The 25,379-nt window shown below is 38.1% G+C and overlaps 2 protein-coding genes across 2 annotated transcripts; one reads left to right on the forward strand and one right to left on the reverse strand.

Moving 5' to 3' along the window:
• Positions 1 to 10,403: 10,403 nt before the first annotated feature.
• On the reverse strand, positions 10,404 to 12,900 carry LOC120766290. Its single transcript, XM_040091693.1, has 2 exons — positions 12,840 to 12,900; positions 10,404 to 10,958 (listed from the first exon to the last, which is right to left on the reverse strand). Exons 1-2 carry the CDS (start codon positions 12,862 to 12,864, stop codon positions 10,495 to 10,497), a joined length of 489 nt encoding a protein of 162 aa, XP_039947627.1. The 5' UTR covers positions 12,865 to 12,900; the 3' UTR covers positions 10,404 to 10,494.
• Positions 12,901 to 20,643: 7,743 nt separating this feature from the next.
• On the forward strand, positions 20,644 to 22,056 carry LOC120782331. Its single transcript, XM_040114557.1, has one exon. It carries the CDS (start codon positions 20,848 to 20,850, stop codon positions 21,454 to 21,456), a length of 609 nt encoding a protein of 202 aa, XP_039970491.1. The 5' UTR covers positions 20,644 to 20,847; the 3' UTR covers positions 21,457 to 22,056.
• Positions 22,057 to 25,379: the final 3,323 nt, after the last annotated feature.

Genomic DNA, 25,379 nt, shown 5'->3' on the forward strand with positions numbered 1-25,379 from the left:
AGTCTGGAGAAAGCAAAACTAAGAGTGAGGTCCACTGACCTCATTATCAATATCTTTGGCGTACACCAGCAACTGTACACTCTTAAAGAAGATTGTACCTTCTCTATTCAGCTAAGCTCGTATTATTTTCTCCAGCAATAGATTGAAGAAGCCACATTATAGAGAGTGTCCTTGTCTGAAACCTCGCTTGCTATCGAACGGCTAGAAGAGGTCATTTCAGATTCTGACTCAGGTTTTGGTGTTGCTCAACGACAGAAGGCGAAGAGGTGTTGTGCGTCGATTCTCTTTTCATGGGTCTTTTCGAAGATTTAGCGCATGGTGAATATCTGATTAGTTATTGATATTCCAGGCCTTAAGCCACACCGACATATTCTACAAAGAAGCTTATGTGTGCTCTTTATCCGTTTTTCGCCGCCGGGCATGAATAGCTCGGCAGAAAATCTATCGGCCCCGCAGCTTTGTTGCTCTTTAGGCTGGTAATGGCTATACGAACCTTATCATGGTCTGCTCCATCGTCATCAATTGGAGAATCGGCTTCACCATCTCCTGGTGTTATGCTTTCACTGCCATTCGGAAGGGCGCAGAAGTGTTCTCTCCATAATTTCAATATACTCTGGGCATCAGTCACTCACCTCTAGGGGTTCTGATTAATAGAATCCTATGAAGGTATTTATTCTTATTGATCTATAACAGCACTTAAACGATCGCTTATTGTCAGAGGATGACAACCCTACTCTCACATATATTTTTTAAAACCGACATAAACAAATTTATACGTAAACTACAACACGCGAGAAGAATATTATTGAATAAGACCCGTTCAGTATGTTTCCAGTCGTGCTGCATTGTGGTCGCAAATTTTGAGGTTACGCACCAAATGCAATAAGGCGTTAACGATGTAAGCATGGGGGGTTGTGCCAACGACAATGACAATGTTACAAAAATGAGACATTGAACCATAACAGATTGAAAAGCTGCGGTTGGAAAACAACAGGAAGCGACAGACATAATGAAACGTTGTGTGAATTTGGGCCAAATTATGTGTGGGTCCACGGCGGGTAGGTGCTGTGAGGCTGTGCCATATTTTCGGGCTACAGAATTAATAGGATACCGTATAGCCATACAAGTGAACACATAACGAACGCCGAAGAATATGAAAAGAAGTGGAAACAGTGCCAGAATACACGCTAAACTGGGGATCTGCAAATGAATGTGACGCACGCCCGACTGCGTTCACGTGAGACGCTTTGACGGTTCACTGCTTGACTGCTTGACTCGTTGGCTTCAGCTGGTGTTGTTGCCTGCCGCCTGCTGCTGCCGTTTGGAATTTGAAACGCATTGCTGGCGGCGATATTGGCCACGTTTTTTTTTGGTTGTGCCTTATGCATGTATATTCGCATGTGCGTACGTGCGGAGCCGGGCTTGGTGCACTGGCGCACATCCGTTTAAACGAAATTGGCGTAGACAGCCAATGTAGGATGCAATCCCCAAACGACGGAGACAGGGAACGGGCAAACACAGTTAGTTGCTAGTTGAGCGGCTTATGGCTGCGGCGAGTGGCATTCGCTAGTGCCACTGGAGTGTCACTTACACGAAATACTGGCAGGTTAACGCACTTGGCTGATGGCCCGGCTGGCTGATTGGTCGTCAAACGAGTGCGTAGATTTGTTTCCTTGGCATTTTCAGCCGTTGGCTGGAAGTGGTGTTGCTGCTGCTCTTCACGCTGTTGTTGCTGTTAAAACTGCTCCAGTCGCGGCAGTTGTGTAACGCATTGTTGGTGTGACGTATTGTGGCGTAATTTAGTTGTCAGCAAATGAAGCCAACTGGTGTAGCCATTTTGCTATTCTTCTTGTTGTAGTCGGTATCTCTGCTCAACATAATTGCTTTCTTATAATTTTGTTCAGTACAGACCTTCATTCGGTATATCCAGAGGAGTTAGTACTTACCGGTGTTTTTTGTACACTGCACGCGGTTAGTTTGACGAGGCCGTTAGAGGTGAGATCACCATACTCCAGCACCCAGATTCGGTCTTTGTGTCGATCATGAATATTTTCTTATAGATATAATTGCCTTTGGAGGCTATATTCATGCTTGGACTGTATGTCTGTCATGCAAACTTTTCTCATATAATAGAATTCGGAGCTGACATATCACAAAACGGCGGGTAAGAAAATCACATTCCTGCCGTCTTGTAGAATATGTTGATTGAATGCTCTAGACTACGAGTAAAAGGTTTTCGATACTATAAATACCGATGATATAGTAAGCCTGCTTGGACTCGATAGTACCCACCTGAGTCAATTCGAACATAAGTAGAGAACGATAGCATTACAATAAATTTGTCCAACAAAAATTTGTAGAAACTGTCAAAAGTGACGGCCCGGAAACCTATTTGAATCCGTTCTACCTGAGACGACGCGACAGCCGTTGGAGCAGTACTTATAAAGGTAAATAAAATCCGGGAAATAAACACCTATAGAGGCCCCTCTATTCTTTGAAAGTATAATGAGATAATAATCATAAAGAAGCTATCTTCTATACTAGATTTACGCAGTCTCCTAATAAAGAGGCAATTGAAAACCGAAATAGTGCGTATTCAGGCGATATAACTGTTTATATAGACTCTTGAAATCAGAAAGAACGGATGTTTTCATTTAAAGTTGCCTTCTGGTCTTAATTTAGGCCCAGCAGTTGATTCCTCAGAGATACTTGTAAGAAAAAATATATGTTCTATTTCGGGGAATAGATAGCTTTTCTCACCTGGGCGAGACTTTTTTGTTGAGAAAATACGCTATAAAAATTAGTTCAGCCTGGTAAAGATTTGGCAAAACCCAGAAGCGATACAGAATAGAAACACAAGGAATATTGTCCTGAATTTTCTAGTTGATTCGGGTAATTGTGTCGGAGATACAACCTTGAGAACTTGGGCGCTCGAGGTTAGCTAAGCTAAGTAAGGCATCTTTAAACGCTTTTTTCTCGAAATTGTGTTTTTGAAGTCGGTTCGCAAGATTTCTTCAGAACTGCTCAACCGTTCTTCATAAAATTTTTAACAAGTCTTTGAGTTACAGTTTAAAAGACTTGGATGAATGATTTTGTTTTTTCGATTACAAATATTGAAACAAAATGTCGCGAAATTTTCGCTGAAATTTTAATTTTTTGTAAAAATGTCTGCCAAAAATGCAATTTTCAGTTGTTTTCCTCCATCCAAGTTAAGGTTTTAACTAAAACACATATTTCTTCACTCAGATGATAAGGAGTTATCCTGCCAACGCGGGCGTGTATTTTTTCATATCACCGTTTTTTACCCGAGGAAACCCATGTAACCCCTTAAGAAAATTAAAGCCATATAAAATTAAAAGCTTAAAGAACTTAAAAAGTGTGGTTCCTGGCTTTGCAATTTCTGTCTACCACACAACCACACATTTCAATAAATCTCAAGCGAGCGTTGTGCGCTGCGCGCCGCTCTAATGACCACACGTAGCTGGTCAGCATTCTTTGCATTCAGCACCTCACGCTCCAACAGCAGCTGCTCGAGGCGCTTTACACCATGATGTCAACGACTTACAAGTAAATAGATTCATATATAAACACACACACATACGTGTATATATATATATGTACATGCTTGTGTACACTTATTTGTGTATGTGTCCATGAATCCCAGCGCGTTGCGACATCCCGAGTTCCCATATATTGGCAAATGAATAACTTCCGCTGTGGTCGTCTACATTTCAGCAACAACAACTGCAACAATGTGCTGCTTACTTGCTTTCGTTGTTGTCCTTATAGGGTAAAGTAAAAAAGTTGAGCAGAAAAGCAGGGAAAAAAGTGAAAAAATATGTGAAAATAGAAAAAGCTGGCGAAATAAGGGCCGTCGGGTGGCTTTAATTACGTTATTTCATTACACAACGCAGCACAGAAGTGGTAGTCGAGTGCGCAGAGTGGCAGAGTGGCAATCTACACCCGCCTGCTCATCGCTCACTGGCTTGCAAGTGTGGTAAATTGCAACGCATAACGCAACCGCAGGCAGCGTGAGTGGCAAGTGGCAAGTGGCGAGCAGCGTGTTAAGTAAAGCAAAGGAAAGTCAGGGCAAATGCCAAAACACAGGCAAAGGCAGCTGGTGTGGGTGGCTGCTCCAGTTCGGTGGCAGCTAGCGCGAAGTGGCAATTTAGCAAATCATTGTGGCGAAAAGGAACGTGCAAAGTGGCCACTTAAAGCCGGCTGCGAAAGTTTGTCGTTGTTGTCGTCGCTAACGTCATTGGCGTTTTCACGTGTTGTTTTTTTTGTGTTTCATTTTCCGCTTGGCGTCAGTGTAAATGACATTTTTAATTAATACTTTAAACAATAATTAGGAATTTTTAATGTTCTGCACACGTTTTTAATGCGTTTAATTCATTTCAGCGCAAATTGTATTTACACGAAATATTTCAGCGTGACATTTTTGAAGGCGTGAACGCTACGCTAAGCCATTACACACACACACACACACACATACATATATATATATATAGAAAAGCATACGAGTATTTGAGTTGTTGAGTGCGCAGAGCAGATGTTGAGCGGAAGTTAATTAGCAAATGTGCTGGCATTGTGTCAATGGAGGTTTGTGCTTGAATGTGTAAATCAGGCTTTATCATTGTGTTTACTTGTGGCTTACAGGGAAAGTCTCTGGCGCAATTTGTATCGCGCTTTACTGACGTGTTTTCACATTATTTTGAAAATAGTGAATGTTCAGTATTTTACTATTAACTTTAACTTTTTTCGAACCTCCATGTTGAGTTTATTAATCGGGGAACCTCTACAAATAGCGTTTTATAGCTACCACCAAGTACCTCATTAACCATGGCAGAAGGAGATTTACATCCTCTCACCGAGTGTCATATGTAAAACATGTTACCAGGAAGAGGAGAGTGTATATGTACCTTTGCCTTAGCTAGAGGCCGCCTGCTCGCACCACCTAGACTTGCTCTAGAAACGAATTACCCAGCTGATGACATGGCCAAAAGTGACATCCGTCTGGCTACCGCACAAGTGCAGTCAATACGGAAGTCACTAAAAACGATATACAACGGAATTTACGTAAAGGCTGACATGCGGATAAGGGCGAAATGGCATGCCTCAAGTACATGCAAGATCGCCAAGATCATGTGTAAGAAACCCTTAGGAAAACTCGCTTGCTTCTTACTCATACGCACTCGAAATGACTGGTGGACGGCTGTTGGTCTCTTGATAGGTCACAGCCTACTGGCATCACATGCGAGCCAAGTGGGCATAACTGATAACAATACATGCAGAAAGTGGAAAATTTAACATGAGAGAGTCGCTGGAACACCTCCTATGGCTTTGTCTAGCACTATGTAGAACTTGACTCAAGTATCTAGGAGCTTCGGAGTTCAAAGAACTGGACGAAGTATCAGACGTAGACATCAAATCGCTCTTAAAGTTCTCAAAAAACGTTGACTTCCTGCCTGACGAATTCTTCACCTAAAATTTAATTGAACCTCCAAATGGCATTACTAAGGACAAGTAGATATAGTATGTATGGCGTGATAGGCGGCTAGTATAACGTAACCTTACTATTAACTTCTGGAGTTTCTGCAAAGTTTTCAATGTATAATTAAACTTGTGTACAATATCATCAGTAATTCGGTATACGCCTCAGTTCCAGTCTCCATTGTTATTGTATTCTAGTACTTTTGGCTTTGAAGTTATTTATTTTACTGTATCTCTCTCTGACAATCGATATTCGGTACTTTTGTTCATTCGTTATTTATACGATTTTTATAGCTTACTTTTGGGCTTCAAATAACGATGTTGGAAAGCAAATTTCTCGAGGAGGAATGAAAAATCACTTTCCAAGAAGATCTGTACTTTCCTTTTCGAATTTTAGTAAAGTGTATGGCAAGTGATTATATAATCAAATATATTTGATTCTAAAGATTGGTATGTGTTAATATTATTTCTAGCTTTGGTCAATAGAGGGATAGATGTACGACTTTAGCTATTACTTCACACATATCATCGTCTTTAGCTTCCGGTACTCTACACTTCAGTTCACATTAGTTTACAATGATCACTTCAAGCTTTAGTCCTTAACATTGTACAATTCAAGGTGTAGAAAGCAAGGAAGGACCCCTTAACCCCATACATATTGATTATATAACTTAAGTATAAAGCATTAGAACAATTTTCTCTTCCAATTGAGTTGAAATGTGGAAATTTTTTAATACTTAAAAACAAAAAAAAGAAATCTTCACAACTTCCATAGAAACAGTATCTACACCCATGATTTCAGCTGCCCAATATAATAACCTTTTCGACCCTAAATTTTGTAGGCAATTCTTTATAAATTCTCAATAAATTTATTCCCATATCTTGCACCTAAAATTATACTTAACATAACTTTGGTAGTTGTCTAAAGTGAGCTACTTGAATTACCCGTCACGAGAGCAGTTTGATAAGAGAGTATATTGGAAAGTTCCGTGAGAGCCAATGAAAATTGGCAACATTGGATTTTATGGGTGAAAATTTCAAAATGTGAACGATTCTGCTTAAACATCGAAAATTAAAACTAAAACTGGAATTATTAGCCGAGTCATGGATACCGCGTTGGCAACCTCTAACAATAAATTACAATATTTTTATATAATTACTGTAGAGAAATTTAACATTCTATTTGAATTTTTTATACACGCGATAAACTGTAGATTAGCCGCCTCATGAGTATGTTATTGAAAAGAGGAAGAACAGATCATTGATCAAATAATATTTTGAGCTAGAGACAGTTGCAATGCTTTGAAATATAGTAACCAAGTGCTTCGATGGTAAATTTTCTAGGATATGAAATTTGGTCGGTGGTTGAATCGGATAATGAGTACGCCATTAAAAATTTACTTACTCGAATGAAAATGTTTTGAAACGCAAGGACTTATCAAGCTATCTGAGCACAATTTTCAATCTCCTCCCAAATCAGTTAGATTTATGTTATTTCTTGTATATAATTGAGCAGAAAGTAGCTCGGCATTATACCGCGGCCGGGCGACATAATTGGCGACGACATTAAGTGAAATCTTCTTCTCAACCACCGTTGTGGTGAGTGGCACTTGAGCGCATTTGCAGCTGCAACTTTGTCAACTCGACGAACTCACAAGCAGCGATGGCAAAGAAAGAAAATAATAAAAAAAACTCATATATATAATAATAACCCCACTAGTGTTGTTGTCATTGTTGTTGTCGCTGTTGCACTTGAAGTCAACTCGTTAAAGGTAATTGCCGCTGACTCTGCACGTTTCCAGGTGCATGTCAAACGATCTTCCTGCCGGCTGGCTCAAGATGTCTTTGCTTTTGGAAACTTTTTTGCGCTTTCTTCGTTTTGCATTGCTTCCTCACCGCCGTCTGCGACTTCGTTTATTTGATAGCGCGGTGCTGAGCTGTTCATTGCTTCGACGCTTAGGCAATGGTATTATTCTCTCGAGTTTAAAAGGATTTTTCTAAAGACGTTCATTTTCTTTGGTAACATTAAAAGCTCCAATTGCTTTCTTTCCAGTTTTCTTGCTTATTTTGGTCGCACTAACTATAACACCTTCTCTTATGTCCTGTTAACACACACAAACATATGCTTGTATTATATGGGAATTTATGCTGATTAAAATTTAAATGGCCCATGAAAATGCGCTCCTCTACGAGTTAACTGAGCAAGAGCTTTCGAACTTAGCGAAGTGCTTGTGAGCAGTTAGCTGATTGGTTCATTTTGTGCACTATTTGGAGGCACTAAGGGTTTGGTATAGCATCTTTTCAATTTCAGAATCTCGATTTAAGATTATAAGTAGATTTTCAGAAATATTTTTGATGTCAAAAACAGTTAATAACCTTTAGAAATTATAATAATTTAAAGGAATTTTGGATCTTTAGGTGTTTAACGCTTTAAAATGAGAACAGATAATGTTTTATTATTTTCTTTTTAAATCTCGTTCGATTCTTTGAATAGCATAAACTGTGGAAGGAAAAATATGAGATTAAATTGTTCTTTGAGTACATTTGATTCAAATGGCATTTTCAGGTAAGCTTTTCTTCTTTGACTCTACAACAGTAGGTAAGTCTGGGCCAAGAACCCAAAATTTCGCCAGTGCCTTTCGTCCATAAATTGTCTGCGCCCTTGGTTTCGTTGTCCACCTATGGCTTACAAATCTAAGGAGCCTTTCGCCAGAACATCGTCTTCCAAGTATATGAAGTGACCGAACCAACGAATTTGTTTGGTTTTTAAGCGCTTAATTATATTCATATCGCTAAACTATATACTCATCGCTCATGCAAACGGCTCTAAAGACCTTGGGGAGAACAGCGCTTTCCAATCTCGATTCCTTTTTGCTGTTGGCGCCAATTGGAGATTCCAAGTGTAGCCAGGTCCTTCTGGTCTTTCCAACGGAGTGGAGGTTTTCCTTTTTCTCTGCTTCCCCCGGCGGGTATTGCGTCGAATATTTTTGGAGCTGGAGTGCTTTCATCCGTATGGACGGCATTACCTAGTCAGCGTAGCCACTGTCTCTTAATTCGCTGATCTATATTAATGCTGGTTCCAAGATAGACAAAATTATCTACGGCTTCGACGTTATGACTGTCAACAATGACGTGGGAGCCAAGTCGCAAGTGTGATGACTGTTTGTTTGATGACAGGAAATATTTCCTCATTTACTACCCAGACCCATTTGTTTCGCTTCCTCATTCAGTGTCGATAAAGCAGAACTAACGCTGCTGTTGTTGAGGCCAATGATATCAAAATCATCGGCGTACGCCCGCAGCTGTACACTCCTATAGAAGATGGTACCATCTTTTTTTAGCCTTGCAGTTCGAATTATTTTCTCCAGCAGCAGATTGAAGAAGTCGAACTATATGGGGTCGCCATGTCTGAAACCTCATTTGGTATCCAACGGCCCAAAGAGATTCTTCCCGATCTTGACGGAGCTTTTGGTATTGCTTAAAGTCAGTTTACACAGCCGTATTAGTTTATTAGTTTTGCGGGGACATCAAATTCAGACATAGCAGCATAAAAGCAGGCCTTTTTCATGCTGTCAAAAGCAGCTTTGAAATCGACGAAGAGGTGATGTGCGTCGTTCTTCTTTTGACGGGCCTTTCCAAAATTTGGTACATGGTGAATATCTGGTCAATTCTTGACTTTCCATGCCTAAAACCACACTGATACGTCCAATCAGTTTTTTGACGTTGGACTTTAATCTTTCCAACAATACGCTCGATTGAACCTTGTTGAAGAGGCTTATCCCACGGTAGTTGGCGCAGATTGTAAGGTCTCCCTTTTGGAAGATTCGACAGAGCACATTTAAATTCCAATCGTCGGAAATGCTTTCGTCCGATCATATTCTACAAAGAAGCTGATAAATGCTCCTTTCAGTTCTTCGTCGCAGTATTTGAATAGCTCCGCCAGCTATTCATCGGACCTCGTCGCTTTGTTGTTCTTTAGATAGGTAATTTATCCGTGATTTAATTGGAAAACATGTTTGTTGCAGTTATCTATTTGTAGTTTAAAATTCTCATTTGCTTACAGATTTATCATAGCCTTCGGAAGGAATGCCTGGCGCAGATAATTAACTCGAAATGATAAGAGTAGAAGCATAAATAAACTATAAATACACACACACATACATTTGCATATTTGTTTGTGAACTAAGAGAACTGATTTGCAAAGCAATTAATTAGTTTCCGCTAATACGATATTTTATCTAGTCAAAGCGAACGGTATGAGTGCTCTAGAATGGGCAATTATTCACCGCTACTGGCGCCGAGTGCCAGATAAGAAACTCATTAGCGAAAGCAAACGCAAGAATGCTGAATGGCAAAAGGTAATTATGATTTTTTGATTGATCTCAAATTTTCAATGGACTGTTGAGTAAAACCACTCAGGTTCAAGAGTTAAATGAATGGCAATCGCATAAGTTAATCGCAATTAATTATTTCTAAGTAATTAAGATGACAAATTGCTTTGATAAAGAAGTATTTCATAGCAATTAAATTATAGCTAACAAATTTCATAAATATAATATTTTTAAATAGATAGTTATGCTTTGCTTACGGCCAATTGCTTGAAGGTTTTTGAAGAATTTTTGCTTGAAAAAAAACGCAACGCAAATAAATGATTTTTTAACTTGAAAATTATGATTTTGAAATTCAAATCTATCTTTATATTTAGTTTAGAATTTTTTCGAAGAAAAATTCTTAAAAATTATTATTAATTTGTTTTATCCTAAAAACAAACCAATTCGAGGGTAACTGTTTATTGCTGGAAAAATACAAAATTCATGATTCGAGGTATAAAACAAGAAGGACTATTTATAAATTATTGTAATTTTATGTATGAAAACCATATTGATACAAATAAATATATGTCAGTATTTACAGTGCGGAGCACAACTGTATATTTTCACTTTAAACATGCATGTCTCTTAACTAAATATATTTCATTTCTTTCTCATCACCTTTGACTGTTCAAATTTGATTGGTCAGCGTGTAGCAATTGCGCAGCGCACGCCACTCGGTCCAGTCGAAGCAGCCCAAATATCCGTCCTGCTTAACGAACGCTTTGTCATCCGCGCAAGGTAACAACAAAGGCGTGGCACCTTCACTAGTGCAGAGATAGAACATAGTTGGGTCCGAACTGGGCTGTGGCTGTGTGACGTTGATGCCGCTACAGGCGCCTACTTCGGCCGTATATACACAATTGGGATCCATCAAAGCGATTGGTATACAACCGGTGAGTGTCGCGTTACGTACGAAGAAAGTTTCATCGGGGCAATCTTGTATAACTGATGTATTAGTGTCTTGATCGCAGAAATAAAATTTGGTGCCATCGTCAGTGCCCCACAATTCATCCTGGTACAAACAGCTGGAGTCATCGACGGCTGTAATAGCGGTCATGGTTATGCCGAAAAGGCAGGCCAATAAAATTGCAACTGTAAATAGATAATTGGTGGAAAATAATGAGTCTAGTAGTTAAAATATATAACAACTTGTTATTAGTCAGTTTAAAATTTTTAGGCGTTCTCTATATTTGAGGAATCACTAAGTCTTTAGGTGTTTATCAGAATGGAATACTCTTTCGACTTTGGTTACTGAGAATTCAAATGTCAAATTCTCAGCTACTAAATAAACCCATAAAGCTTACGAAATCCTGTAAGATTATTTTACTTCTTGAAGTATCATAAGAGATATATTTTCGATTGCTTCTCTACTTGCTGAAAACTGTCGAAGTCAGACATTTTTTCGTGTCCTAGACTGGCCTAACCCTTTATGGGTAAGTAATAAGTAAATGGAAAATTTTAGGCTAAATGTCTAAATTGGAGGGTTATATCTTGTCACTGGTATTATTTACAGTTGAATACTCTCCGAATTTTACCGAAATTTAGTCACGAACTTAACCACCGCACTAAAATCATGTGATGATATGGTTTCAAAGTTGGGTTTGCATTTTCTTAAAAGTCGAATAGGTTTATTTATGACTAACTTTTGATTGGTGGTTCGGCCATAGGCCCTAATGGCTCTAAAAATTTATTAAGGGGTTACATGGGTTTACGAGTATCAATAAATCAATTGTTTTTAATGTCTTATTAAATTCTTCAACACCTCTAGAATATTGTGCACAATTTTCAAGTTGATCCCATAATAGTTTCGAAGAACTTGTGCGCTCGAGGTTAGCTAGGCTAAGCCATCTTTAAACGCGTTTTTCTCAAAGCTGTGTTTTTTCAACTCGGTTGGCAAGATTTCTCAAGATTTACTAAACCGATCGTCATGAAATTTTACACAGGTCTTTGAGATACACTTCTGAAAGACTTGAATGCAGCATTTTTTTTGATTACAACTATTTGACAAAAAAATTTTGCGAAACTTTTACTGAAATTTTAATTTTTTTGTAAAAATGTCTGCTAAAAGTCCAATTTCCAGTTTTTTTCCTTCGTCCAAGTTCTAAGTTAAGGTGTTAACTAAAACACATATTTTTTCACTTTGGATGATCTTCTAAGGAGTTATCCTGCCAACGCGGGCGCATCTCTTTTCCGAAGGGTGACTGGAAATGTCGTCTCAAAGGTCGAGTTTAAAATATTTTTTTCCAAAAATTTCACAATTTTAAACTTTAAGAACACAAAATAACAATAAAAAATTCTAATAAAATACTTAATTTTTTATATGAGTTAAATATTGTTGAAAAAAACTTGTTTTTTATCCGAGTAAAGCCCTGTAACCTCTTAAGAAATATTTTTCTTAGCAATTACTTCTCGCTAGAACCCTTGAATAGAATACAAGTAGAAAGCTATTGAGGTATGCCCTGCGTTCAATGTTCTATTGTGTTCTTCCTTCTTTCAGAATGCACCCTTACGAATTCAGTTTACTATAAAGTATCAAAAACAACTTTAAGCTGTTCGAGTACTTCAAAATGTACACTAGTTCACAATTTTCTCAAAGTATTTCTCACATTTAGAACAAATTTCGAATCAAATATCCAACAATTATCAGGAGAATTTCGTGAGTAAGGCCGAATTTCAATCCTTTCTTGACCATGTCAACAACCTAAATGCACTTCCATGCCGAAATTCGACGTCTTCATACATATTTAGGCCACTTTTTTATCGAAACATAAAGGAAACGCTGAATATATATTTAAATATTATTATTTTTCGTAATTTCTAATAAATGCAAGGAAATTATTTTTGTTTTTTATTTAATTTCTGAATTGTTATTTCATTTCAATGTCCTCTTTTCATTCAATTATATATTTTTTAAAGTCTATTGCACTACAGAAATTTTTAAAATCTTAGCACTTGATAAACTTGTTTTCACACCTTTATTCATGTTGATGCCCGACATCACTTCACTTTAGAGTTTTCTCTTTTCAGTTTTTATGCCCTTGCGCTGTTTCTTTCACGTTGTGCACGTTGATCCGTGATAAACAAGTATTGAACGTAAACTGATTTGAATGCTTTTGAATTTTGGCATTTTATTACCTCATTGACGTATGCCAATCGCCAATTAATTTGACTTATCGGGCGCTGTGATTTCCACAGGCCTTTAATTTCGCTTGTGTTATCTTTCTATTTGCAGATATAACATTATATTTGGCAACGCTATAAATATTCATCGTAGAAGACTACATATATACACACGTATGTGAGACTGATTTCGTTACCTTAGAGTCCATATAACAAATATAGATTGTCTCGCGTGATAAACTTACTATTTCTAAATTAATGACAACGCCATGTTTGGGAAGTTTTCCCATAATTTGCTAGGGAGTTAATTCCAAAATTTATAAGTAAATATTTATGAAATATAATAAATAGTGATACGTCTTATGGCACATTATATTGTCGCCAATTTAATGGGTGCATAAATATTTTTATTTGTGAACTCATTGGCTTCCGTTGAGGCAATTCCTAATGTCTTGCGTTTATTTAGAAAATGCACTCATGCTCCGAACCGTATCAAAATCCGCATGAGGAGATAAAACTCACGTACAGAAATTTTGATTTATGGTGAATGAATGAATGGCGGGCTAACAATGATTCATAAATTATCGCACATTAACCCGATTTTTAAAAAGCACTTATGTCATCTTCATGTTCTTCAAAAAATAATGAGAAAGTAATTTATTTATGCTACGTTCAGACATCATAAGCTATACACAAAATAAGTACTACATAATTGGAAATAGTACCGTTTATAATATAAAAATATTATATATACATACACATGTATATACATTATTATTGATTTTGATCGATCAGTTTGAGTCGCTGCTATATGCCATAGTGGTTCGATCTGAACCTTTTGATCATCACTGATTACAGCGTTGCATAGGACAATACTCTACATTTCGTTGAGATATCTTGTTAAATATAAAGTTTTCTTTGCGAAGACTCTATTTTAATTCATCAGTTAGTGTGACAGCTACTTTCTATAGTGGTTCGATATCGACGGTTCCGACAAATGAGCTGCTTCTTAGGTAGAAAATGCCGAGTGCAAAATCTCAGACGGACATCAATAAATCGAGTCAGTTCGTCAGGCTGATCAAAAATAAATAGACTTTATAGGGTCTCCGACATTTCATTCTGGTTGTTACAAAATTCGTAGTTAACTTAATATGCTTTGTTCAGGGTATAAAAATGTAACATAGCAAACACAATTTTCTTTTTGAAGCAACTTGGTAAAAAAACTGAGTGAAAACATGTTACATTCCAGCCCCAAATATCAAGTGTTATGATTTTCAACTTTTCAGTTTACTGAAAAAAGATATATATCTCAGAAATAAATGGACAAGTGGTGTAGTGAATATTACCTTATGATTCGCTCGAATTAAAATGTTAAGTTTCTTCTTGGCAATCTTTTCTAATGATTGATTATTAAAGTATGCCAGGAACTTCCTATATAGGAACAACTTTTTTGCTCGAATATTCGAAGATAAGAACCTTCGAGATCTACCAGACTTAACAAAAAAGAGAATTTTGTCATTTGTGGTCATAATAATCGCCCACCTGTACTCGCTATGCGTCGAATTATTGAAAATTTCGAGCGTACATTGTCTTTACACAATGTTCCAGCGCCGATAGGACAAAGAACCGCTCGAAGCAAGGAAAAGATTGCTGCCTTTCAGGAAAGTGTTGCAAGTGATTGCAATTTGACAATTCTAAGATGTTTTCAATAACTAAGACAACGTGGCAGATCTTGAGAAAGGATTTGGGCTTGCATTCATATAAAATTGTTCTCACTCAATATCTTAAGCTATTGGACCACCGTAAATGTCGTGCATTTGGTGATGTTTCCTTAGAGCAACTTCAAAACAAGAACGATTTTTTAATGGCAATCATCTTCTCCGTTGATGCTCACCTTCATTTGAGTTGTACGGTGAATAAACAAAACTGTCGATTCTGGTGCGAAAAAAATCCTCGAATTATTCATGGACAACTATTACTTTCATCTAAATTGATAGTTTGGTGTAGTTTATGTTTAAGCTGGTGATACTGTTACTGTCAATGGAGGGAGGTATAGATCGATGATAACCAACCTCTTATGGCCGCAATTGTAATAAGTTGATCTTGACAATATCTGGTTCCAACAAGACAACCGAAATATTGCGAGCAAAGTATCGAATATTTCAAGATATTGTGATATTGAATGGTCTCCAAGAAGTTGCGATTTAACACCATGGTACTATTTCTTGTGAGGTTATTTGAAGTCATTGGTCTAAATGTGACTCTCTACAAGCTTTATAAGTCAATATTGAACATGCTATTCATGACATACGACTTGATTTAGTGCAAAAAGTGTTCAGAATTTGGGTTCATCGAAATCGTACATGCAAAAGAAGTCATGGAAGCCAATCGAATGATTCTTAACTGTATCGATTCATTACATTAAATTCACATTAAATAAAAACATTTTAATGCCCTTAACAATGAGTGTGTTTTTTTAGAGAAATCATATCACTCTTATTGGATAATCCTGTAGAAGATAAGATAGAGGTAAAATTGGGTTCATCACTGCAAATGATCGCCTTAGACCACAAACGCATTTATTTTAGTACTTCAGTTCGGTTTTTCTGAACTACATCATCGTTTTTTGCAGAATTCATAATGAATGAAATATGAATTCATTCTTAGGGTTCTGAAATCAAAAAAAAATTGGCCACAAGCAAAACAATTTTAAGTGTGTTGGGTTCTACGTATGTCTCAAGGAGTCAAAATAGAGCATAGTTATGCCGGCGAATTTTTTTTCCTGCTATAAAAACATTATCAAAATGGCTGCATTTTATTTCACTTTTCTTCAAACTGCTTTAGCAATGAATATTGTCATAATACCTATATCTAAAATGTTGCCATAGTATAAAAAAATCGTGTGACCTGCCTGGCGCTGGGTTCATTAAACTTTTAACCATTGAATGGCTTACCGAACCAGGCAAAGTCCACAAGCCCCTATGTACCTACATATACATATCAGTATGTTTATATGTGTGTGTTATTTAGCGCTGAGTTGCAGTAGCTGTCAGCAATCACTTTTTGTTGTTTTCTCAACGAAACTTTCACAACAAAACAGCAGCAAAGTTTTGACGGTCGCACATACACACAAACACACGCAATTGAGAGAACCTCCCGACACTATTGTTAGGTATTTGCAATGGCGGAAACGTCAACTGGCAAACAACAACTTCAACAGGCAACCAGCAACAACTCTAACAAGTGTTAACATAAACAAATCGGATTTGTTCGAATTTAGCTCAGCCTAAACACAAGTCAATTCGTATCGGCGCAGTGCTCACACACACACCGACACACAGAGTGGCGAAGATGTACTGTAGAGGTCCTGCGTGTGGGAGTGTGCATAAACAAAGTCACGTTATTGTTAGCATTTCAACAACAACAACTTTGCGTTTATGCATTTCATTTGGCCAGACCAGACAGCAACATAAAGAACGACACCAATACCAACGCACCGCACCAATACTTAAACCCACCAACAACAAAAAACGGTGAAAAAATGTTACAGCAACAAAGCAATCAACAATCAGCAATGAACATCCGACTGGCAATCAACGCCGTTTGCTTCCAATTGATGTTTCGGTTCGCGACCGCCTGTTAGCGACCGCCGCCAATGCCACCCCGTGCTGCGACCGCTGCGAAATGCCGCATGCTGGTGAGGCTTGTCAAAACGTTTGAACATGTCAAATTGTTGCTGGGTATTTTTGGCATTTTAGCATTTTTGGCCAACTCTCCAAACGGTAAAGCACTTGCCAGGGGATTTGCCTTTGTTGCAACATGCACTAAATCCAGGCAAACCACTTTTACGGCGCGAGTGTGTTTGTGTATGTGCACCAGTTGCCCTCTGGAGGGCTTGTAATCGAGCCACATCGTTGACTGTGCAATTAATTTGAGGGCTTAGCTTTTAATCCTGTGTAACAAAAATGTGCCAATTAAGTTAGTCAAAAGCGTTAAATTGTAGCGGCGGTTGCGCGGTGCTCCAATGGCCTGACCTGCGGGGCAGCAAATGTAGGGATGAAATAAAATGTTGAAACTTAAATGTAAATTATTTAATTGTGGTGATTTGGGAGAGTGCGCGTTGGAAAGTTAGTGGCAGCAATAGTTCTATAATATGTTGAACCGGTTATAAACTCGGTTTGATAGATAGAGGAAATAGGATACTGAAAAACGCGTCATGTGGTATCCACGCTCGTGGGGATTTAACACTTCGGTTTCATGGAATATATATAGGACTCTTGTTATTGTTCTTATCCAAACTGAAATCTTAGCATTGGTTTTGAAAACTTATATTGAGTATACAACTATTGCTGAAAGCTTGTCAAGAGATGGCGTAGCTTTTCGGACCCTGAACAGAAGATAGAGACCCTATAAAGTAAATATATACAAGTAAATGATCAGCGTGACGAGCTGAGTAGATTTAGGCTTGTCCGTCTGTATATATGCGAGCTATTCGCTTAATTTTAGAGTTATCGATCAGAAACTTTGCACAAGTCCTTTGATGTGCTAAAAGCTCCTCATTAGTTGGAACGACCGATACTAATTGAACGATCCAAGTACTTGAACGAAGAACTTTGTAAATTGACGAAATATCTTCGCGAATTTCGCATGGGCTACTGTCCAAGTCAACAATGCAATCTCCTAAATAATTATTCAGATCTAACCACACTATTCTGATCAAAATTCTTTGTAAGGAATCTTTTGTATTTGTGAAGGATATCAAAGCATTGGAATAACCGAAGTTAACATTTTTTCTTGTTTTCATTCAAATATGTCGATCTTTGTGCCTGAAAAATGTTTTTGCGAGAAGTTATTATTTCTTCTTCTTCTTCTTAATTGGCGCCAGTCGTTTCTTCTTTTCACTACGTGGCGCCAATTGGATATTCCAAGCGAAGCCAGGTCCTTCTCCACTTGGTCCTTCCAACGGAGTGGAGGTCTTCCCCTTCCTCTGCTTCCCCTGGCGGGTACTGCGTTGAATACTTTCAGAGCTGGAGTGTTTTCGTCCATCCGGACTACAAGACCCAGCCAGCGTAGCCGCTGTCTTTTAATTCGCTGAACTATGTCGATGTCGTCGTATATCTCGTACAGCTCATCGTTCCATCCAATGCGATATTCGCCAGGGCCAACGCATAAAGGACCGTAAATCTTTCGCAGAACTTTTCTCTCGAAAACTCGCAAGGTCAACTCATCAGTTGTTGTCATCGTCCAAGCCTCTGCACCATATAGCAGGACGGGAATTATGAGTGATTTATAGAGTTTGGTTTTTGTTTGTCGAGAGAGGACTTTGCTTCTCAATTGCCTACTCAGTCCGAAGTAGCACCTGTTGGCAAGAGCAATCCTGCGTTGGATTTCCAGGCTGACATTGTTGGTGGTGTTTACGCTGGTTCCAAGATAGACGAAATTATCTACAACTTCAAAGTCATGACTGTGAACAGTGACGTGAGTGCCAAGTCGCGAGTGCGACGACTGTTTGTTTGATGACAGGAGATATTTCGTTTTGCCCTCGTTCACTGCCAGACCCATTTCTTTTGCTTCCTTGCCCAGCCTGGAGAAAGCAGAAAGTTATTATTTACAACGGAAAAAACTTCAGTTCAACGTTGGTGGACGTTTATGATGAACATGCTCTAGCCGAGAGAATGTTCCAAAAGTGGTTCGCTCGATTTAAAAGTGGCGATTTTGGCTTGGAACTCGAAAGGAGAATATTCTGGACGCATGCCTCCAAAGTTTGAGGATGTGGAATTGGTTGCATTAGTCAATGAAGATTATTGCCGACCACCAAAAGAGCTCGCAATATCTTCGAAAGTCGCTCAAGAAGCTATTTGAAAACGTTTAAAGGCTGCCAAATCCTTTCAATAGCAAGGAAAATGGGTGCCATATGCATTGAAGACACGAGACTTTGAAAAAACGGTTTTGCATGTCAGAAATGATGCTTGAACGTTATAAAAGTAACCAACCCACATCAAATTACAATTTACATCAAATTGGGACTGGTAATGAAAAATGGATTCAATACGAGAACTCTTAACTCGAGAAATCATTTGAGAAACCTGGTAAGCCCGCAAAATCAACGACAAAGCTGAAAATCCATGCTGCGAAGGTAATGCTATGTAAAGTTTGATCCATTTCCCTACTTGTTTAAATAAAAAAGACAGAAACTTCAAATTTTATGGAGAATGTTTATTATCGTATTCCGAATTGTCCACCCACTTTTCGATGACTCATTCGAGCATTTCGACTGGTAACTGGTGAATGACATGCGTGATGTTTTGCTCCAAGACCTGAATCGAAACGGGATTGTTCGCATAGATTTCAGACCTTATATATCTCTACAAGAAGAGTCTAACTTTCTGATATCACACCACACCATCACACTATGTGGCCAATCGACCGCCCCAATATGTGTTTAACATCTGCTCACCGAAGTGTTCTCTCAATACATCCATTGATTTATGTGATGTGTGGGAAGTGGCGCCGTCTTGTTGAAACTAAATGTCGCCTAGATCACGAGCTTCAATTTCAGACATCAAATAGTTGGTTTTCATGGCGTGATAAGGGCCGTCAATGGTGATTCACGTTCTCACCGGCATCATTTTTGAAGAAATATGGATCGATGATTCCATCGGTCCAAAAACCTCATCAAACCGTTGTTTTGAATTTTGCTCTGAATCTATTCAGGTTGCTCTTAGTCCCAAATGCGGCAATTGTGCTTGTTTACATACCCATTGAGCCAGAAATGGACTTCATCACTGAACAAAATTTGACTCGAAAACGTCGGATCACCTTGAAACTTTTCAAGAGCCAATGGAGCGATGCCGTGTCGCTTGGGAAGGACGAGCGTCTTGTACGCTTTCAATTTAAGATCTCCAAGTAAAATGATTATGTTGACCATAAGTTGAGAGAAGCCTGCGTTATAAAGTTGAACGATTTGTCAACGTTGTTCTGGGTAAGTCCTTCCATGATGAAAATGCTAAACAGTACTGAACAAAAATAATATGACAGCTTGACACGACTAACCCGTGATCTGACGAAATAAGACTATTGAAAGTATTTCTACTTGGATCACCCGTTAGTAAATATATTCAAAGGTAAGGTTCCTAATTTTTTATCAAACTCAAACTATATGACAATTATTTTTAGAGTGCATTTTAACGATGATTACAACACGTGATCTTGAAGTGGTGAACTAAAATGTTTTAAAGATCGGTATTCTTATGCAAGTAGATACGATCTGTAATTTCAATACGAACTGGTATCTAACGGTTTTCAAAGCAGCATAAAACTTTGGTTACCCATTTTGCTTTTCATCAACAACAAACATTCTTATCGGAGTGCAAGGTCGACATTGCCAATTACAAACAATAATGATTGTATACCACAGAAACATTGCCTCAGAACTTATAAAGGTTGATACACACTCATATGTATATACAAGTGTTTGCCTCTTCATATCGACAAGTAAACATATTTTTTCGTCTGGAACACTGATTGCATCCAGCTGTTACCAGTACCGTTGACACGGCTGTCAACTTGCTCAGTCGCGAGCCTCACCCACAGCAGCAACAACGTCGCAGCCAACGCTGCCATTGCGCCATATGACACTGTCATAAGCGAGAATGTGCGGTAATTTCTATAAAAGTAAATGAGAATGACACTGCATCAATCAGTCAATTTGTGAGAGTGCGCGCACACGACGGCGATAAATTCATTAACCTGTTTATGACGAAAACGCAAAAACGTTTATCTAACCATAAATAAGGCGATACGTTATCGAGCGAGCGCGAACGTGAAACGAATAACTGTGAAGTAAAGAGAATAAATAACAATGAAATGGCTGACGATGGCGAACATGCAATCGCCGATTACACTGATCTCCTTGCTGGCTATCGTGTCCGGCGTCAAATCGAATGCCAGCATCTCTTCTGCTAACAAACCTTCAAAGCCTACTGAGCCGGAGTACTGCAACAGCACCACGCAAGCCCACATGTGGGGCGATGTCAATCCGAACATATTCTACATCTGCGATGAGTCGACCAACGCCACGCGTCAAATGCGTTGTCCAGCGGGACGTGGCTTCTTTCGTGGGCGCGGTTATTTCGGTTGCATACCGTACGCCGACTGGCCGGCCTGCCTCGACCGTCGCAGTCTGCCCGAAAGTCAAAACAGTGGTAGTAGTGGTAATGCCACTGTGGAACTGTGCAAGGACGAAATGCATCTGCAGCAGACCTGGGCGGCTGTGGACCCGAATAAATTTTACATGTGCCAAAGTGAGCACTCCGCACCATTGCTGCTGAGCTGTGAAGCGGGCAAAGGTTATGTCAGCGCCTGGACTGGCGAGGGTGGTGGCGTCCATAGCGGGGAGGGCACGCACATTGTGGGCTGTGCCACATGGGAGAAGTGGCGCATGTACATGCATTGTACGGACTTCTATTGAGATCTCCGCTAATTGAGGTTAAAAAAAAAAAATTAAAACCTGCGACGTAAAAAAATGACTAACGTGTGCAAATATGTATGTGTATGGGCGGATGCTGTGCTGCTGGGCAAGGGGGCTGAGTGAGTGCATTCATGTGTCGCGGTTGTTCGAAATATTTCATACATTATGCATACACACACACACATGAACGCAGCATGTATCCTTCATATGTGTGTGTTGCAATAAATTTGTTTTGGTTTTTGTTGTTATACGACCCACAACGCCAACAATGTTGTGGCAGCGCTTTCGTGTTGGTAAAAGTAAAAACTGTAATTAAGTTAAAATAGGTATGATAAGTTCCGAAATTGTTTTTTGACTGATACTGTTGATAAGATAGCGTGCGGCAGTGTATTGTGTTGGAAAAAATCTCTGCTTGGTTTCGGGTTAATAAATAAATTGATTGAAATTGCTGTGGGGCATGAAATTGAAATGCGATAACAATTACGATTTCTGCTAGCAGTGGTTCCCAGAAATACAATGAGTGAAATTATAATGATAAACAAATATAAAATGTGTGTAGGTGCATGCATATTGAAGCAGACATGTAGGGAACAAAATTTAAGCAGTTTATTAAATTTTATAAAAACACTTATGAAATTTTCCAAATATTTCCTCAAAAAGTATATACATATGTGCACATAAAATACAAATAAAATTTTAAATGTAAATAAAAATAATAATTTTTAATAAAACATGTATTTTTGTATCTTTAAATTATGAAATTTTCTTACAAGTCTACTTGAGTTGGAATATTTCATTCTCAAAAATACTTCAAAACAAGTAAGAAAGGACTAAGTGCGGGTGCAACCGAACAGTTTATACGCTTGCAAAGGAAAGGAATCTAAGCAAATTTGTATATACATACAGCATATATAACTTATACACTGACCTACATATATATTCGGCATAAGATTTGTTAGAGAAACCAAAATCATTATACATAGTCATTATACGAAATCAGCCGGATATTCGAAAATCTTGGTAATGATTATTTGGGGGTTAGGTCAAGTTTTCGCCCAATTGTATCCATTTTCAACACAAAGATATACTGCTATAAGTAAAATATGTTTACGAATTACGAATTTTCATGGAGATAACTCAAATATTGGCCGATATATCCAGTATAAAGTCACCAACAAGTTCGAAAATCTTTATATTAGGTATATGGGGGCTCAAGGAAGTATTGGCCCCATGCGACCCATTGTGGATACACAGAATTACTACTGCAGGAAAAGGATTCTGCTTGAATTTCTATTGTATATCTCACACATCGACTAATATTTTCGAACAAAAGTCAACTATAGGAACTGGTGTCCACATATTCGGTACCTAGGGTCTTGAACAGTCTTTGTCATAAGGTGACACAGTCTAAAGACATTGTTCGTGCAACACGAATACCACTTTCCTAATTTTGTCGAAATCGGTTAGACAGGTCTCGAGATATGGGATTTCACAAAAAATTGGCGATGCTACGGCCATTGTCAAATTTTACCTCGGCCTCTATAAAGCCTTGTCATACCATCTCTGAGGCAAATTTTTACGTTTCTGGAGCACTTAGTTATTGATTTATCGCGCTTTAAGTAGTTTTGAACAGTACCGTTATAAGGTGAATGAGCGGGGTTTTCATCCGATTTCCTCACTATCGGTGGGAGTTCTTGTAATATTCGTGCCGGGCCGGGCGAGTTTGGTTGTTGTAGCTTTAGTAGTTTAGTAGATATGAACATTAAACTTATTAGAGTGCGGGGCCACGCCCTCTTTTTAAAAAAATTTTATCCACAGGTGTCCCTTATTACTACTACAGGCCGAACTAGTGTTAATTAAGACATCTAGTACTAATTAATGGTCATACTGCCTTAGTATTAACCTCGTTATTGTGTCATTTTATCCAGAAAAAACAAAGATTTGGTTTGTTAGTCGGTGGAATTAACTGTCCATATTTCTTCAAAAATGATGCCGGTGAGAACGTAACCGTCAATGGCGACCGTTATCGCGTCATGATAACCAACTATTTGATGCCTGAAATTGAAGTTCGTGATATCGGCGCCACTTCCCACGCATCGCAGATAACTTCACGTTTTCTGTGATATCACACCGTCTATGTGAACAATTCCGCTTCTTTGCAGGCCTTGGAATAAAAAATCACGCGTGTCATTCGTCAGTTACCAATCGAAATACATGAACGAGTCATCGAGAATTGGACTCAACGGATGGACCATCTGAGAAGTATTTGAAAGAGATAGTCTTCAAAAAATAAATTCCAAAGAATGTTCTTTTGAATAATATTAAACGTTTTTCATTAAATTTGAAATTTCTGTGTTTTTCTCTTTAAAAACGTAGGAAACCTTGAAATGGATCCATCCAGCAGGACAAACAGGTAAGCGGACATGACTAAATTGACTCAGTTCGTCATGCTGATCATTTATATCTATATTTTATATACTTTATAGTGGACTTCGATGTTTTTTTTTGACATTACAAATATCAAACAAGCTTTTAAGTTTACTACTTCTTTAGATCAACTTGGCAATTTTAAATTTCAACAGTTAATGAATAATTAATTTTTGCAAATAATGGAATTTTTATAACTTTTCCGTAATACCGAATCTTTTCACATATGTATGTAATCTCCAAGGATTTGTGGTGAAGTAGGAGAGATCGGAAAATTGGATGTAATTTTTTAAGAATTCATACACACCTCTCTGTGCTTCTCTCCAGTGTTTCGTTTCAAAAATTTACGCACAAATTGAGTTTTCGGATGAGCCAGGAAAAAAGTTCTTTCAGAAATTTGCCATTGAAATTGAATAATTTAAAGGAATTCCAAAAATATTACTTCCAAAAATATTTTTATATTATCATACAATTACAAAAGCATATGTCTTCATATATGCGAACAACTATATTAGAGACATAAAATATGCGAAAAAATCTTTGACCGGGACTCGAAGCCAATCATCTTAAAAATCATTAATATGTGCTTTCTATGATATTAGGTGTTAAAATATTATTTGCTTAATTTTAAATCATTTATAAAATAAAATGCTGATTTCAATAGATATATCAATATTATCATACCTATAATTTTATGTACTCGCCAGCTTGACAAGAGTTACCCCAAGGTGCCTTGCTGACCCTTAATAATAATGCCAAAGCTTGCTTTAAGTGGTTTGGTTAGTCTAGCATTTTCAAAAAGAGGGAAATTGTTTTGGCTTGATGAATACTTTAAGGTCCCAAAATATTGTTCCATTGGTTGAATATAGAAATAGGAAATATGTCCCTGTCGAATTCACTGTAATGTCGAATCATTCAGCTCACTCACTTTCAGTACGCAAAGCTTTCAAGGATGTTTTCTCGAAACTGCATATATGAAATCAAGTAATTCACAAGCTAGGGGACGGTGATTCTAAAGGCTGGGCTAGCAGCAGTCATTTCATGTCAAAACGCCATGTTAATAAAGCCGGTAATCTGTACTCATAGTACAAATTGGTCAAGTTAGGACTCTTTATAGGGCTCTCAGGCGGTCTAACCCCTTGAAACATTATTCATTAGGAATATATAAGTTTACAAGATTAGAATATCCTCTTCCAGCTAGCATCGCTATAAAAAATTTATAAAGGCAACGCCCAACAAAATAAAAATAAAAATTGCACATAAAATAAGGCAGCGATCTATTTATCAAGAAATAAATACGCAAGCAACCACCTTATCTCTTTTATAGACTGCAGAATGATTTGCTAAAATCTCAGCTATTAAATACAAACGCCAAATCATCATGATCAGTATTATAAATATACCAACTGCATAGTGAAAAAGAAGATAGTCTTTTTGCCACTGAAATATTGAGGTAACTCATACGCCAACGCGGTCGTAAATGCAATGATTAAGCA

The sequence above is a fragment of the Bactrocera tryoni genome, chromosome 1 (genome assembly GCF_016617805.1).
Source record: "Bactrocera tryoni isolate S06 chromosome 1, CSIRO_BtryS06_freeze2, whole genome shotgun sequence".
In the NCBI taxonomy this organism is placed as follows: Eukaryota; Metazoa; Arthropoda; class Insecta; order Diptera; family Tephritidae; genus Bactrocera; species Bactrocera tryoni.

Coding starts and splice junctions, on each gene's coding strand:
- LOC120766290 (XM_040091693.1), bottom strand. CDS start 12,864: ATGTCGGGCATCAACATGAATAAAG. Junction 10,959..12,839: donor GGGCATCAACATGAATAAAG/GTGTGAAAACAA, acceptor ATCTATTTACAG/TTGCAATTTTATTGGCCTGC.
- LOC120782331 (XM_040114557.1), top strand. CDS start 20,848: ATGAAATGGCTGACGATGGCGAACATGCAATCGCCGATTACACTGATC.